Consider the following 15603-nt stretch of genomic DNA (forward strand, 5'->3'; position numbering starts at 1 on the left):
CAATTTTCATATAAATTTATTTTTAAGTGATTATATACTTTTTTTTCTTTGCTCTGAATGCAAATGTTCAATGTATTCGATACATCTTTCATATTTATTGGACTTCTTTAAGTTGTACAAAAACTTTAGGAGCATACATTTGATACACAAAGTTGTCATCCCTCTGCTGATGCATTGCAAAAACAAACGACGTTCTCACACACATACATTAAGGGTTGAAAAAAAGCCTAAATACTTGATGCAATTCAAACATTTTCAATAAGATATAATCACTTTGTGAGCACTTGGTGTAAATATACGAATTAATCAGACGCGCAGATTAAAAGCCGACAGACGTGACGAGCACATAAAAAAAATGCAAATACATCTCAAAGCGTTTCACGTCACTGCAAGTGTTGCGTCTCAAGTTAAAAATAAAGCCACTTAAATCCTGTTTGTAAACGTGCAAAAACATTGCGCCTGAAGCCGCTTTACAGTTCTATTGTTTGGTGCTCCAACAGGTTCTTCAACTAACGTGTGGGAGATTCACATCTCGTCGTCGAGCACAAATACAGAAGCAGCGAGTCTTCGTGATAAAGCCGAGTAAAAAAGCTGATTGCTTGCAGCCATAAAACGACAAAGAGATTCGGGAGAAACAACAAAGAGAACTCTGTACAAAAATGGAGCCGCCCTCCTGCAGAAGTTAAACGTGAGGCTCCACACATGCACACCTCCATGCTGATACTAAATACAATCAATTGAAATGAGTGGTGCCTTGGGATCAGTAACGCAGCATAGAAGTGCACACACACACTTATAGAATTAACACCGTGGCCCATGATTCTATTTGTAGACTTATGAAAAGGCTGGTTTGAGACGAGTCAGCACCACCTCCTGCTTCACGAGGCGTGGTCAGGAGTTGAGATGGATACACGACGAGGATTCAAAGAGTGAGCTGGCGGAGTGATTCATGTGGCACTTAAGAAGGTAACGGAGGGCGTGATGCTCCTCTGGATGGCACGTCCGGCTGTTGCGTCGCGGGATACGTTGTGCGTAATGTCCCCGTTGACTCCACTTGCGTTGTTTCCCATTTCATTCGCGTTTTCATTCGTCGTGCCGTCGAGCATGTCGTACGACGTCTCGTCCGTGGTGTCGCTGGCTGTGTCGGGGGCCGACCGCGCGGGTCCGGGTGACTTTCCCGCCGGCCCGTTCTGTCTGCTCGGCGGGGATGAGGAGTCGCACACGAGGCAGAGGAGGGCGGAGCAGTTCCAGAGGTACTGGCTCATGCTGGAGGAGAAGAGCCTCCGACACGGATGACAAAACTGGTAGAAGACCAGCATGAAGAAGATGGCGATGGCGTAGGCGACCAGCAGCTGCAGCACCAGCAGCGGGGCACAGAAGAACTTGTAGAAGTCCGTTTTATAGAGGTACCAGAGCAGAAGCAGCGAGGCGTTCTCCACAAAGCGGACCAGGTAGTAGGCGGCCATGCGATACCAGTTCTGGGACTTATTGATGAGGTCGGGGTCACTGAGCTTCACCTGCACGGCGGACCAGCAGAACATGTTGATGCCGGCGTAGAGGAAGGTGAGCATGCAAAGCACGATGGTGGTTCCCACCCTGGTCAACGTTTTTTCTATATTCTCGGGGAACGGGGAGTGGCTGTGCCAAAACAGGATCCACGGGTAGAGGAAGAACACCAGGAAGTTGAGCAGAACCACAGGCAGGACCCAGAGCTGCAGCACGGAGCTGAACAGAACCAGAACCACCACGCGAGAGGCGATCTCAAAGCTCCGCCACAGGAAAATGCACAGATACGCCGTGGGGCGCACGTCCACTTCATAGTCGTCGTATTTGATCTTGATGGCCAGGATGTTGCAGCGCAGCGCCCCGTAGACGATGGACAGGAGGGAGATCACCATCAGAGTGCCTGGCGTTGGAAAAGAAAGACACGTGAGGACACCAAGAATATCCTCTGGAGTCCAGGTTCAGTTTGATTAAAAACAGAAACCCTTTTTTTGTCTCCGTTTAGCAGCTTTTAAATGATAAATTTCGTGTAATATATTTTTTCACCAATCTATAAATAATTATCTACGTCTGACTTCTCGTATTGTCAATCTAACAACGTGTAAAGATGTCAGGAATTGTGGGTATAATAATTTAGGATTTGAATATTTAAGCATTTTTTGCTTCTACCTATACCTTTTCAGTCTGTTTTGTATATTATATAGAATAATGTTGTATTGTATTGCAAGGATTGACTCAATAAAAATACACAACAACAATACCTACAATGTCCAAATCGTTAGTCCGAATCACTAAACTTATTGTTTCAATATTTATACACACAAATGCATGAATACATCTAGATTGAAGTGGATGGAGTTCGTGTTTTGGGCTACAGACATAAAAGCCGACATCAGCACTTTTTTTCTCAGCTTGTCTCGACAAGATGTATAAATAATATTCAAGCATTTTTTGCTCGCTATAATCTTTCCTCCTGTTTCTTCCAGTGTGAGTGATGTGGGACAACATCTTAAATAATCATATTGCAAAGATAATCTGAAGTTAATATATTAGTAAATTAATATATTTATATCCAAAAATAATAATAATAAATATTTCCATATTTTTGGGTTAAAATCACTTTGTTTCTTTTCCCTGCAGAGCAGGAAGTGGAGGGATCACAACAATAAAAGATGATAATTGGTACATTTTTGTCCAGAGGGAGACTGGGTGTGGTCCTCTATCACTTACATTATACACATTAAGGGACCTTTTAATTGCCAGAGGATTACAGCAAGGAAAAACTGTTTCAAAGTAAATCTGCCCATTTGTGAGCCTCTCCTTTAAAGGCCCTGAAGCTCCCGTTCACCTCAATCAAGCTGTTCAATCGCGAAGCGTGAAATTGAAGTGTCAGACGGTCCGGAGCGGAGGGAATAAGATTCATGTTTTCATCTTTCATGAAGACCAGATGTCCTAGTTTGACTTTGTGTGAACCTTTAATACATCTCTCTCAGGAATAGAAATACTGGCTCAGTTGGACCGATCTGCACCGACTGCCAGAGAGCATCACCGTTTCCATCCTCCGCACGGAGAGGAGGTTACATAACACGACTTTGACTCATGAGAACACCAGCCTCTCATTTCCAATATGGCACTTAGCTGATCGGCCCACATCACGGTGGAGCTGTCGGCTGGCGAGGGCGGATTAAGGGAACACGTGTCATGAACCAAAGAGTCGGACACACTTAAAGCACATGTACCCCTCCTCCTCCTCTTCCTCACCTCGTCCGATGGAGACCCCCTGCTGCAGGACGCAGATGTAGAGCTGCAGGGTGAGCTGGGGAGCAGATCCCAGGAAGGCCTGAATGACTGATGTGCGGGCGAAGGCTGCTCGGTGCGTGAACAGCTTCCCCTCCGCCTGCCCCACCTGCCGCTCCACCTCCTCAGACTGACCCCCGCGAGGCATCTGCTTCTTCCTCGTGATGCTGACATACGGCTCCTCAACACGGCCCACGCCGCCATAGATACAGAAGGCCTCCAGACACCTGCAGGACCAACAGCATGAGGAAGGAGAGCATGAAGAGCACAGCAGCGTAACAACACATACCTGCAAACTCATGAGGGGTGAAAAAGGTGACAACGGGCTGGAGGTCCTCTGCTCTGACTAAGTCAGTGCCCACAAACCCTTCTAATAAGAATATAATAGATGTGTTTATATATATATATATATATATATGGCAGCCACAGCTTGAAATATTCAGTAATATTTATTTTGCATGGGCCCAGGTGTGAATAGGAGCGAGGCCCATTCAGAGAAATCTCTACGGCCCACTTGAGCGACAATCACACAGGTTATCAAGTCCCACGTTACACTATTTTAAAAATCAAGTAACTTCCTGAATTGTGTGCACTTGAACACTTTTTTAATTTCTTTAATTTCTAAATTATTTTAGAAATTAATTCCTTTTGTTCCTCTTTTATCCAATAATAGATTATAATAAACCTTCCCACCCACCCTGTCTGTGATATCTCATCAGAGGCCCACACCCCAGGAAGTGGCTGAATGGAGAAGGGGTGGAGGGGTTTCTGTGAGATTCACAGACTGAAATCCTGCTGGAAATCACTCCCCAGACTCTGGTTCGGTGCTCCGTGACGTCACTCCGTGGTTCTGTGACTCGCGACGTCACAGAACCAGAGTGTCACGTGACAACGTTTCCATGGTGACGGACAAGGTCACGGAGATCGAAGGCACTGACAAGTGACTTCCACCAGGAAACCTGTTTAAACTTGATATGCATGTACACGTTGTGTATGTAAATATGTACTTATGTGTGTGCATACTACTGTTTATATCTGTCACGGGACACAACACGTAACTATCTAATCTTTCATGGAACAATGTAATTATCAGGCCAGCAGTACATTGTACAATGGTGCTAAAACGCTAGCGCGCGATTAACATCCGCTCGCTAAACAGCGCTAGCCTTACTTAACTGTCTTCACTTTAACTTCTAGTTAATAACTGTCAAAATATAAAAGCGAGCGAACATAACATTAATATATATATGGTGTTTATGTACGTTTCTCACCTGTAAACACCAAGAGACTCGCATCAACAGCTGCGTCACGCTGGTCTAACTTGTTTGTTTAAGACAAGAATTACAGCACCAGTCATGGCAAAACCCGCTACTGCCCCCTACTGGCGAGCACAAGTATAACAATATTAAAAAATCATTCAAATTAGGAACAATGGAAAAGTAGCACATCTTCAAATTTAAGAAGCTGGAACCATAAATTGTTTTTTTAATTATTTAAAGTGAAATTATTATCAACAATTTTTTGCAACTAATTGATTAATCTAATAATATTTTTAGCTGAACTTTGGTAGTTTTACAACCAAATGTATAAAGTAGAAATATTATTAATGATATAATGATAGTAATAAAAAATATGCGTTGTCATTATATATCATATGGTTAAAGTCATTCATAAACCAACTTCCCTTTCTTTGGCCTGAACAACCAGGACTCGTGAGCTCTGCTGAGCCATGACTCTGTTCCTTGAGTCTGTTCTGCCTCTCCTGGCTGTCACTAACATTATAACTTCTATACGATACCTGCCATAAATATCATGATACCAGAATTCGATACAATACCATAAAAACAATATGATACCATAAATACGATACTAGTATATTTATCTATAATAGTAATAAATAAAACATCTGTATGGTTCACTTTTTACCAACTTTTTCAACAATTAACAAATGGCAGTATTAGTAGTATTAATACAGCCAGATATGAATGAAACTACATGGTTCCATCATAGCATTGATTATACACTATGAGGCCTTTAGTCAGAATCTGACCAGATGATACAGAGTTCATCAGGATGAGCAGCTGTAGTTACAGAACTTTACAGACTGTCTGCATTGGAGACAAAGAACTGAAACATTTCACTTCTGGAATCATCTTTTTCTTCTTTTTTTTTAAAGCTGAAGACTTTAAGTCTCAAAAGCTCCGCCACTTAACGCCACTCGCTGTGAGCGCTGCGCAGCGCGTGGCGTGGACAGCTTGACACGGAGCAGCGCGTGCGCTCTGATCGCTCTTTTAATGAAGTATTGATACAAAAAATATGCTCAATCACATCGTGTTTAACTTACGGTACTTTGTTAGTATCGCTACACCGTGCAGCGTGACAGCAGCAGAAGTAGCGGACTGACATTCAAGCTAACCTGAACCACCAAACGCTGAAGACATCTGAACGCTGATTGGCCGAGACTCGACATGTCCCATCAAAGAAGTTTTATTGTGAAGATCACCACATCGCATTTTCTCCGTGTCCCACTCCAATCTCATAAATGCCGGCCGGCCAGTTGACCCCCCCCCCCCCTACCTCAAAACAAAAACTCTTCGGATCTACACGATTCACTTGGATGACCTATTTTGATTTCAAAACGGTGAATTTCACCGAAAGGTGACAAGTTTGCAGGTATGAACAACAGCAGCCACGAGTTCAATCTAATTCTAACTCAACAGGGTTTTTTAACGTGTCACATTCATCATCAATATCTTTGGGTCCATGGACACAAGCATTGAGTGCTCTGTTATAAAGGGAAGAAATGTACACTTATTTATCCCCGTGGGGAAATTCTTCTTCCTTGGTTATGAAGGAGCAGTGGGCTGCAGTGAAGCACCCGGGGAGCAACTGGGGGTTCAGTGTCTTGCTCAAGGGCACTTCAACATGTAACTATGGGGAGAGCGGGGATCAAACCGGGAATGATTGTAAAGACATGTCAGTCGCAGGAAGCCATCTGCCAGTGGATGTGTGTGGGCGGAGGCAGCAGATTGAGCCACCGGCCTGCTGAGGGACAGACTGTTTATCAGCTCAGTGAACACAGCACTAACTACATTAAAATATAGATAAAGACATGAAAGGTTGAAGGTTTAGTCCGTCAGCAGCTTTTCAGATTTGAAAACAAACGCCTTCAATCTCATTGGAGGATGAAGAGATGAAGATCTTCCTTGTGTTGTTCAGTAGACGTGTTTGTGTGGCTTTGGGTAAAAGGAGTCAGTGACAACAGACACATGTTGACAAGATCATCTTAACTTTAAGCAGCTGGAATACATTCGAGGTCCAACGGATCAGAACGCTCACGGTTCAGATTATTTCTCTGATCAGAGTCACGGATCAGCTCAAGATTTTCTTTAAAGGAGCAAAAATGACTTGCTGATCCAAAGTGATCCCTTTTGGCCGTTATAGATCATTTGTTTGACGCTGCTCTACAAGGCTCCAGAAAGTACTACTCTGAAGTCTGTAAAGCATCAATACTTCTCAATGATATCCTTTGACATTTATAGTGCGTTTGTCTTCTTCATAAAAACACACAATTCAAATGATCAGGAAATAAAGATTTAGTTTTTATGGATTCAAACACATCTTGTCATTTGTAGTTTTAATTGTGTATTATAAGCTGTTTAAAGCTATTGTAAATATGCTATTAAGAGTAGGGATGGGTATTGTAGCAGGCCTGAGGCCGCCACCCGTGGGTTTCTCCCACCAGCACCAAGGATCCGCCAGACAGCAAGAGGTTTCACTCAAAGACATGTTTTATTCCGCACACACGACACCGAGCAGACCGCAAATCACGCGCCTCTGCTCACCTCTCCCTCTCTACTCTCGAGTGGGAGCTTTTATAAGGGTGGCCTCGGCTGCTGAGTGATTGCCAATCACCAGCAGCCGAGGCCAAATCAGACACAGCTGCCACAGGTATAGTTTGGGTTTTTCCGATACCGGTGCTAAACCGGTACTTTTAAAACGATACCGGTGCCTAAACGGTGCCTGAACCGATACTTATTTTTTTTTACGCACAATGAGGACATTAAAAACCTCTTTGGCCATATTCCCTGAAGAAGCCGTTATCATGGAGCACTGACACACAACGGATATCAGACTGTTAACATACACAATATATGTTCTCCATTATATGATGTGATATGTATCGTCATGTGCAGACCTTATAGGGTTAATCCTGTCACTGTTTTGATGGGCAAAGAGAACAACCAATCAGAGGGACTGAAGATGACACGTGACAAATAAAGTTTTGCTTCTGACAGCGAGAGTTACACTGAAACAAAGTGACGCCCCACGGTCTTTATTCCTCCGTCATTATATTCCCGGGTATACAGCGATCCCGGGTATACAGCTGGGACCGCTGTACATCAACACATCTGATAGCAGACTGTCACGCTCGTAGCTAGCGCTAGCTAGCATGGTTATAATGGCTAATTTATTATTTCTTGGCCTACTTTTATGAATGCAAGACTTGCAATCAACGTTACGGTACTAATCTGAGTTCAGGCTGCTCGTCATAATCGGTCTCCACGTGTTCAGGGGGACCGGTGACGGTCTCCCCATCGCGCCCAGCCTGACGCTGGTGTGCTCGACACGGGCTCACGTAGTCACACACGGCCAGGGTTGCCAGGTCTGTGTGACAAAACCAGCCCAGAAACCAGCCCAATATCAGAACTCAAAATATGCCCGTGCCAAACCATATACACTGCTTTTAAAGTCCATGTCCAGTACCGCTGCTGACCATGTTGGTGTCCTGAGCATAACTCCTTCATGATGGGGGGCAGGGGGGGCGCCGGCACCGGAGCTCTGCGGCGCGCGCGAGACCGAGATCGGAGTAGTGTTAACGCGACACGTAGAGACAGAATGACATGCTGCTGTAGAGACGACCAACAACAGACGGATTGGAAGCTCATTCTGCACATGCGTTAAATGCGTTAAAAAAATTAACTCATTAATCCTGTAATTTAATCATAACGCGTTATTTTTCACAGCACTAATATATATATATATATACATATATGGTTCTTTGAAATAAGTTTTTTTGAGAAATCATAGGTTAGGGCACTTATAAGCTAGATAGCTTCAGCCTCGACCCTTTCGGTCAGCCACTTTCTTCTTTTGTTGAATTCTGATTGTTGTATATTTTGCTGATCGAAATAAACTAAACTAAAATAAACTAAACTAAACTAAGGGGTTAAAAGGGCCCCATTTGTGAATCCCACAGAACCAAACCCACCCCGGGATGGGGTGTAGGAGTAATCACACGAGGTGATTCTCGCCAAACCGTCCCACCCCGTTGGGGAGGTCGGCGATTCATAATCATACTCGCCGATGAATCGCTCCTCCCGTGTAGGCGATTCTGAACCGCCTATCGCCCACCGCTCCTGTGAGATTCACAAATCCCTGCTGCTTTGCTGGAAATCACTTCTACTTACAGACTCTGGTTCGGGGCTCCGTGACGTCACTAGCACCAAAGTGCTTAGATGTCACGTGACTGTTTCCATGGTGACGGACAAGGTCGCGGAGATCGAAGGCACTGCGCGGATGTGTCGGCGTGTACGTGCTGATCTGGAGTCAGTTTGGTAGGATTTGGGTATAAATAAATTATTTCATTTAAAATATGGATTTTTATTTAAAGATATTCATGTAATTTGCATGCAAAATAGGTCTACCCGAACCAGCGGACAAAAAATTCAACCCGCGGCAACACTTCAAAAGTAGCCCAATTCCGCGGGAAAACCGCAGACCTGGCAACACTGCACACGGTGCAGCCTCCGCTGTCAAAGTTTAATGATAGGCTATCGTAACCTGCTGACAGGGCGGAGTCACCAGAGAAGTTCACAACAATAGTTTCTTTCAATTTTAATCGGCTCAGGCACCGGAAAGAAGCACCGAAATGTGCGTTGCGTTTCGGTCCGGGTAATACCGGTTGTATTGGAACCGGTACCATATTGGCACCGGGTTTCGGTACCCAACCCTAATTAAGAGCATGAATGTCGATGTCCCGATCACATATTTGACTGATTATTGGCGGATAACGGTCTTCAGGAACACTTTATTTCACACTGTGAAGGTTAACGTTAAACCAATATATTATCAATATGTTAATATAATAATAAAGGATCAGATTACTACTTGCATGTGAAACTTGAATATTGGGTCTAACCCTAACCCGATTGGCTTTCCACATCCGCTTGTACACATAGTCTAAAATTCAGATTGAAGGTGATCACAGAGAGACTTGACTCTCTATATATACACATACGTACATCAGTATATATATATATACACACATACATCAGTATATATATATATATATATATATATACACATACATATGTATATATACACATATATATATATATATACACATATGTATATATATACACACACACACACAGTATATATATATATATAAACCCTGAACCGACAGAGACTCAAACTTGTGTTTCCGGTTGTGAAAGAAAACATGATCATACAATCCGAACATACTCTCATGAAGAATTATGAAATGATCGACAGCTATGACATACAGACGACTTGTTTGTCAGGAAGTGGTGCGTGTCGGTCGCAGAGACGGAGACTTCCCTCCCTGGTTGTGTTGTTGGAGATAAGGAGCCGGCAGCCACCGCCTGCTATTCTTAGATTTGCTCTTGACGGAGGAAAGATGTGAAAGTCTAAACAGCAATCATCTGAGCACACTCGAGGGGAAGCGGGCCGGGTCAGACCCACAGAGGCCACGGCGGGGGAGTCGACATGTTGGAGAGAGATGTCGCCTAAAGAGAACAATAACATGTGGGTGTTTTAATTAAATAATGTATATAATAATCCGCCTTTGTATTAGTCTACCAAATGTCCTAAAATAGTAGAAACAATTAACTAAAACTTAATTTGATACATTTAAACAGATGGTTCTGTTCACAAAAACACCACATATTTGAGAATCTTGAAATAATGAGTTTTTGTGAGTTTTGCGTAAAAGGCAAGTTGTTGTTGTTGTGTATTTTATTCAGTCAACCATTGTAATACAATATTAATCTATATAATATACAAAATATTAGTTCCATCTAGAATAATAGATTTGAAAGATCTTTTGGTGGTGACGGCGGCATCTGACGATTCTATGCTCCGTGAAGTAAAAAAGATAAATGGGATTTCTTTCTTGAGACATTTTTATGGACCTATAAAATATAATAACATAACAGTTTTGTTTTTCAATGGCATGTAAACATTATCGTTTGTTTTTGGGCTTCTTATTATACTCTCTGTAAGTATTACTCCTGTGCCCGTTCAGTAGAGTGCTGCCATGTGGGAAAAACCTTTCATAAAAATCAATAAAATCTCAAATGCCAGCTGCACGCTAATAGATTCATTTTCTTTCAATTTACCACTAATGGATTTCCATTAAGGCTGCTATTAATTATATTTGAGATGCTGAAATAATTTAAATGTCTGTACTTCTTTTCTTGAAAAATAACAAATGATTATTCCGGTATAGCAAAATAGAAATGCTGATTGATTCATCGACTGGTCGTTTTTAACTCTCCGAGGACATTAATGGGTCATCAGGGCTTGTCCCCATGTCATTTCTCCTGCTGTGTGTATATCTGACAATACTGTCGTGCTCCATGTTTGACAGCAGGGAGCTTTCCATGCAGGATTGGGCTCCAGATGGTCCCTGGTCACAGAGCAGGCCTCTTATGGCCGATGTGAGTAAAGCTTCCTTCATCATCTGCACTGGTTACGCTCATGGAGAAATTTAAAAGTTTATTAGATAAGAAGAGCTGCGTAGGTGCTGTATTTTTAGATTTAAAAAGAGCGTTCGATACAGTTAACCATGATGTGCTACTAAGCAAACTGTTAGGCTTTAACTTCTCTGATCAAGCCATCAAATGGTTTGGATCTTATTTATCCCATAGAGAACAATGTACTGTGGTTGATGGTGTCAGCTCCTCTTACCTGGGCTGTCCAGTAGGGGTCCCCCAAGGATCCATACTGGCGCCCATTTTATTCTCTCTTTATATTTATGACTTACCTGACTCTTGCTTCAATGTGGATTTTCAGCTGTATGCTGATGACACGGTCATTTTTACGGTGGCCAAAAATAGTGAGGAGGCAGCACGAGTGCTCTCTGCTGCTCTGAGTCATATTCAAGGCTGGCTCACCAGGTCCTGTCTCTTATTGAACACTAAAAAAACAGTGTGTATGTTCTTTTCTAAGCAATCCTTAACTGTTGCACATTCTAATGTGTTTTTGGGAACTGAGAAATTGAATGTTGTTAATGAGTTCAAATACTTAGGCATTATGCTTGATTCCACACTCTCCTTTAGGAGCCATGTTAAAATTATGTCGAAAACCATAAATTTCCATTTACATAATTTCAAACAAATAAGAAACTCTCTATCGAATAATGCCGCTTTGCTGTTTTTACATTCTATGATACTTTCACATGTGAGCTACTGCTTAACCAGTTGGTCTATGACAAGCTCAATAATTATTAAACCGGTCGAACTACTCTATAAAAAAGCATTGAAAATACTGGCTAAAAAACCTTTTAAGTATCATCATTGCTATATTTTAACCAAATACAACATGTTAAGTTTTAATAACTTTAGAAAATTCACTTCGGCCTGTTTGATTTACAAAGTACTAAATGGCCTAGCGCCACCCCCCCTTAAAACCTTTATCAAACATAGATCTACTAACTCCACTCTCCAGAGCTGTCACAAACAGGGACTGTGAGGTCCCGTTTAGAAAAACCCTGTTTGGGCAAAATGTGCTGTCCTTCAAAGGATGCATGATGTGGAACAGCCTACCTCCTTCTATAAGGGAAAGCCCCAGCCTGGTCACCTTCAAAGGCCACCTGAAGGCATGGCGCAGACTTAATCAGCCCTGTGACCATTAGAGTTAATCCGCACGGTATCCAAATGTCCTAAATGCACCTTTTTATTAATCTTCTTTTCTTCTTTTGTTTTGGTGTACTGTCATTACGTGTGAAGTGATGTGTGCTTTCTATTTCACTCTGCTTGTATTCTTAAACTACATCAACCTGCCAAGGGACTACAGATGGAAACTAGCCTCCCGGCTATAATCTGGCATATTTACATGTACATTGTACTGTCTATCAATATGCACTGTCCCTTATTCTCTAAATAAATAAATAGAAATAGAAATAGAAATCACGGTGCTATCTCAGCTTCTTCTTCTCTTCATGAATAGCTCAGACACAGCAGGACACGAGCGCCCAGTGAAAGATGAGCTCTTTGTGAAAGAGGAGCCCATAGATATGTGTGGCGGCGGCCTGCTGTGTGGGTATGGAACATATCGATACGCATATTGATCACTCAACAGCACACATTCACATGCATCGGCATGCATGCAGCCAGCCAGAGACAAAAGGCCGGAGAGAGTGAAAACAACAGCATGTGCCCAATGTATGCACCTCCCTCACACCCCACAAGCAGCTTAAGTGGGACCCGTTTTCAGGCTAAAGTCGCCCCCTGGACAAGACCCACAGGCGACCATCACGTGACACAGTGGTTGTTCGTATAATCAGCAGTGGGAGATCAACACGCCGGCGGAACCGACCTGACGATGGGTCCGAGCTGCAGGATGTGCAGCAGCAGGATGAGCGGTCGGTCTCTGTTGAGGTCCCGGTGGATGAAGGTGAGGGTCAGCTGCACGAGCACGGACGGCACGAGCGTGAAGAGGAGGGTGAGCCCTTGCCAGATTTGGTCTCCAGCTGAGCGGTACGTGGAGCTGAGGTAGAGCGCCGCCGTGGTCTCGGCCGTGAACAGAGACACCGACACAAAGATGGAACTGGGGAGTCGCATCCTCGCTCACTCCGCCATTTGGGGAATGCGCCTTCGCCCCGCGGTCCGCTCGTCCATGCCGCAGCCACCAGTCGGTCAGTCACCCGCCGGAAGGGACGGCGTGGTTTCGGGGCTCCAGCTGCTGCTGCTGCCGCAGCTCATTTGCGCTTTTCGAGGCAGGATGTTTATTACACGCAGCGTGTTGTACCGGAGAGAGCCTGTAGGGGGCGCGCGAGGCGCTGCGCTCTCCGGGAGGCGACGTGTTAAGAGACGCCTCATCCTTCAATCGTCGTTCTAATTGGACGAGAGGTCCAAACTGCGGTTCGATTCCCATACTGCCTACTGTGTACCCAACAGTACTGTGTCCCCAACAGTACTGTGTCCCCAACAGTCTCACACACTTAAATACACTTTCAGGAGTCAAAGTCATTAGATCAAACAGGAAAAACAGGAGCACAGTGGAAAGACATTGAAGAAAAAATATTTCCCATTCCAATAAAAGCAATCATAGCTGACTCTAAACTGCAACACTAAATAAACAGTTCTGATAATCCATTGGTCAAATTGACCCTTAAGGTGTGGAAACATATCATTATAGAATATAAACTAGAAGGAGATCTACTGATATGACTCAGACTTCACACCAAATAAAATGGACACCAGATTCAAAAAATGGAGAGATAATGGAATAACAGCTTTATGCAATATTATGAATGGAAACATACTATTTAGTTTTGAAATGATTCACGAAAATTATCTGTTAGAGAAACAGGACTTCTTTAGATACTTACAGTTGCAGCATGTTGTCAATGAAAATGTTAAACAGGTAACAGAGGCAAACTCCAGTCCCATAGAACTGTTTAAAAGAGCATATAAGTCAAATTGCAGTAAAGGGACGATGTCAGCCATATATAAACGCTTTCTAGATCTTAAAACTCATTCAACAGCATACATTAAAGAAAAATGGGAAAAGGAATCTAGGATAGATATTTCTGAGGAAGAATGGACATTAATATGGGGGTACCAATGGAAATGTACCAGTTCAATGAGCTGGCGAGAGTTTAACTGGAAAAATTGTAAGATATTTCATTACACCATCTCAGACATCTCATTATAGCGATAACATTCCTGTTTGCTGGAGAAAGTGTGGACACCAAAGCGCAAACCATTACCACATCTTCTGGGACTGTCCCATCATTAAAAACTGTTGTAAGGCGGTACACAATGCTTTACAGGACATCTTTCGCGAGGACATTCCTTTGGACTTTAAGATTCTGTACCTTATAAATATACCTAAAGTTGGCTGAAAGGGGACAGACACTTGATGAATGCAATGCTGGTGGCCAGTAAAAAGACTATTACTAGAAAATGGTTATTACCAGAGTGTCCTACAATTACATCATGGAGAGACATTGTAACAGAGATCTACAGAATGGAGCAGATCACAGCTCATGTTAACCAAAGAATGGAAACATTTCCTAAGCACTGGCAAAAGTGGTGCAACTATGTCACAGATAAATGGCCTGACTGTATTTCTTTACTCTATGGAAAATGATTTCTCCCTGCTTTATTCATAGTTTTGTTACTATGGTATTGTTTTTGTTTCTTTATTTGTATGTTTTTTTTTTTTTTTACTTCTCTTTATACATATAGAATCTGAAAAATTGAAATATGTGTATGTGAGATTCTGAACACTAATAAAATATAAATAAATTTAAAAAAGAAAGAAAAACAGGAGCAAAAGAAAATGACATTCTCAAACTGACAATATGTTTCTTCTTCTTCTTCTTCTTCTTCTTCTGCAGTAGCAGCAGTAAGCCAGGATTCATTTGTACAAAGACACTAAACGGAGATAACTGAACAATATAAGAATGGAGACGATACTCGTTGATATATTTTAGCTGAACATCTTATGGTGGTGTGAGACCACCGAAGACTACCAAAGGTCAGGTGACCACCAAAGTGATAAAAAGAGGATGAAAGTCAAGGGATCATATTAATGTGGAAGTAAAGGCCATCTTATCAAAATAGAACTAATTACATGTTTGACAGTTAAAAAAAAACCTGAAAGTTCATGCAAATTAAACCATGTGTTAATATTTTTCAAATGGAAAGACAGCAGAGAGAGGGGGCGAGGAGGTGGTTTTGGTGAAGGGAGAACAGAAGTGAATGCAGTTGCATTCATGTGAAAAACATAATTTGGTTCAACGTGGTCCAGCTATATCAGACTTGAAATGGCAGCCACATAAATAAGTGTCAGCTTTCAGAGTATGTTCCTGTTGGTGAGTTCACATAAAAGCATGCATCAAGGGGGAGGGGTACTTTTGAGAATGACTATAACTCTGCAGCCATTTCGTTCTTTGAAATCACATTTGGCAACAGAAGAGTCTGTAAATTCAAATTGGGTTGAGTCATGTTTCGAGAAGCATATTTTCCTCTGTGTTATCTAATGCTT

The 15603-nt window shown here is 42.6% G+C and overlaps 1 protein-coding gene across 1 annotated transcript; it reads right to left on the reverse strand.

The window, feature by feature from the left end:
• Nucleotides 1-14662, reverse strand: xk (X-linked Kx blood group (McLeod syndrome)). Its single transcript, XM_056429258.1, has 3 exons — nt 12925-14662; nt 3265-3527; nt 1-1906 (listed from the first exon to the last, which is right to left on the reverse strand). Exons 1-3 carry the CDS (start codon nt 13167-13169, stop codon nt 948-950), a joined length of 1467 nt encoding a protein of 488 aa, XP_056285233.1. The 5' UTR covers nt 13170-14662; the 3' UTR covers nt 1-947.
• Nucleotides 14663-15603: the final 941 nt, after the last annotated feature.

Source organism: Pseudoliparis swirei, chromosome 2 (genome assembly GCF_029220125.1).
Source record: "Pseudoliparis swirei isolate HS2019 ecotype Mariana Trench chromosome 2, NWPU_hadal_v1, whole genome shotgun sequence".
Taxonomy (NCBI): domain Eukaryota; kingdom Metazoa; phylum Chordata; class Actinopteri; order Perciformes; family Liparidae; genus Pseudoliparis; species Pseudoliparis swirei.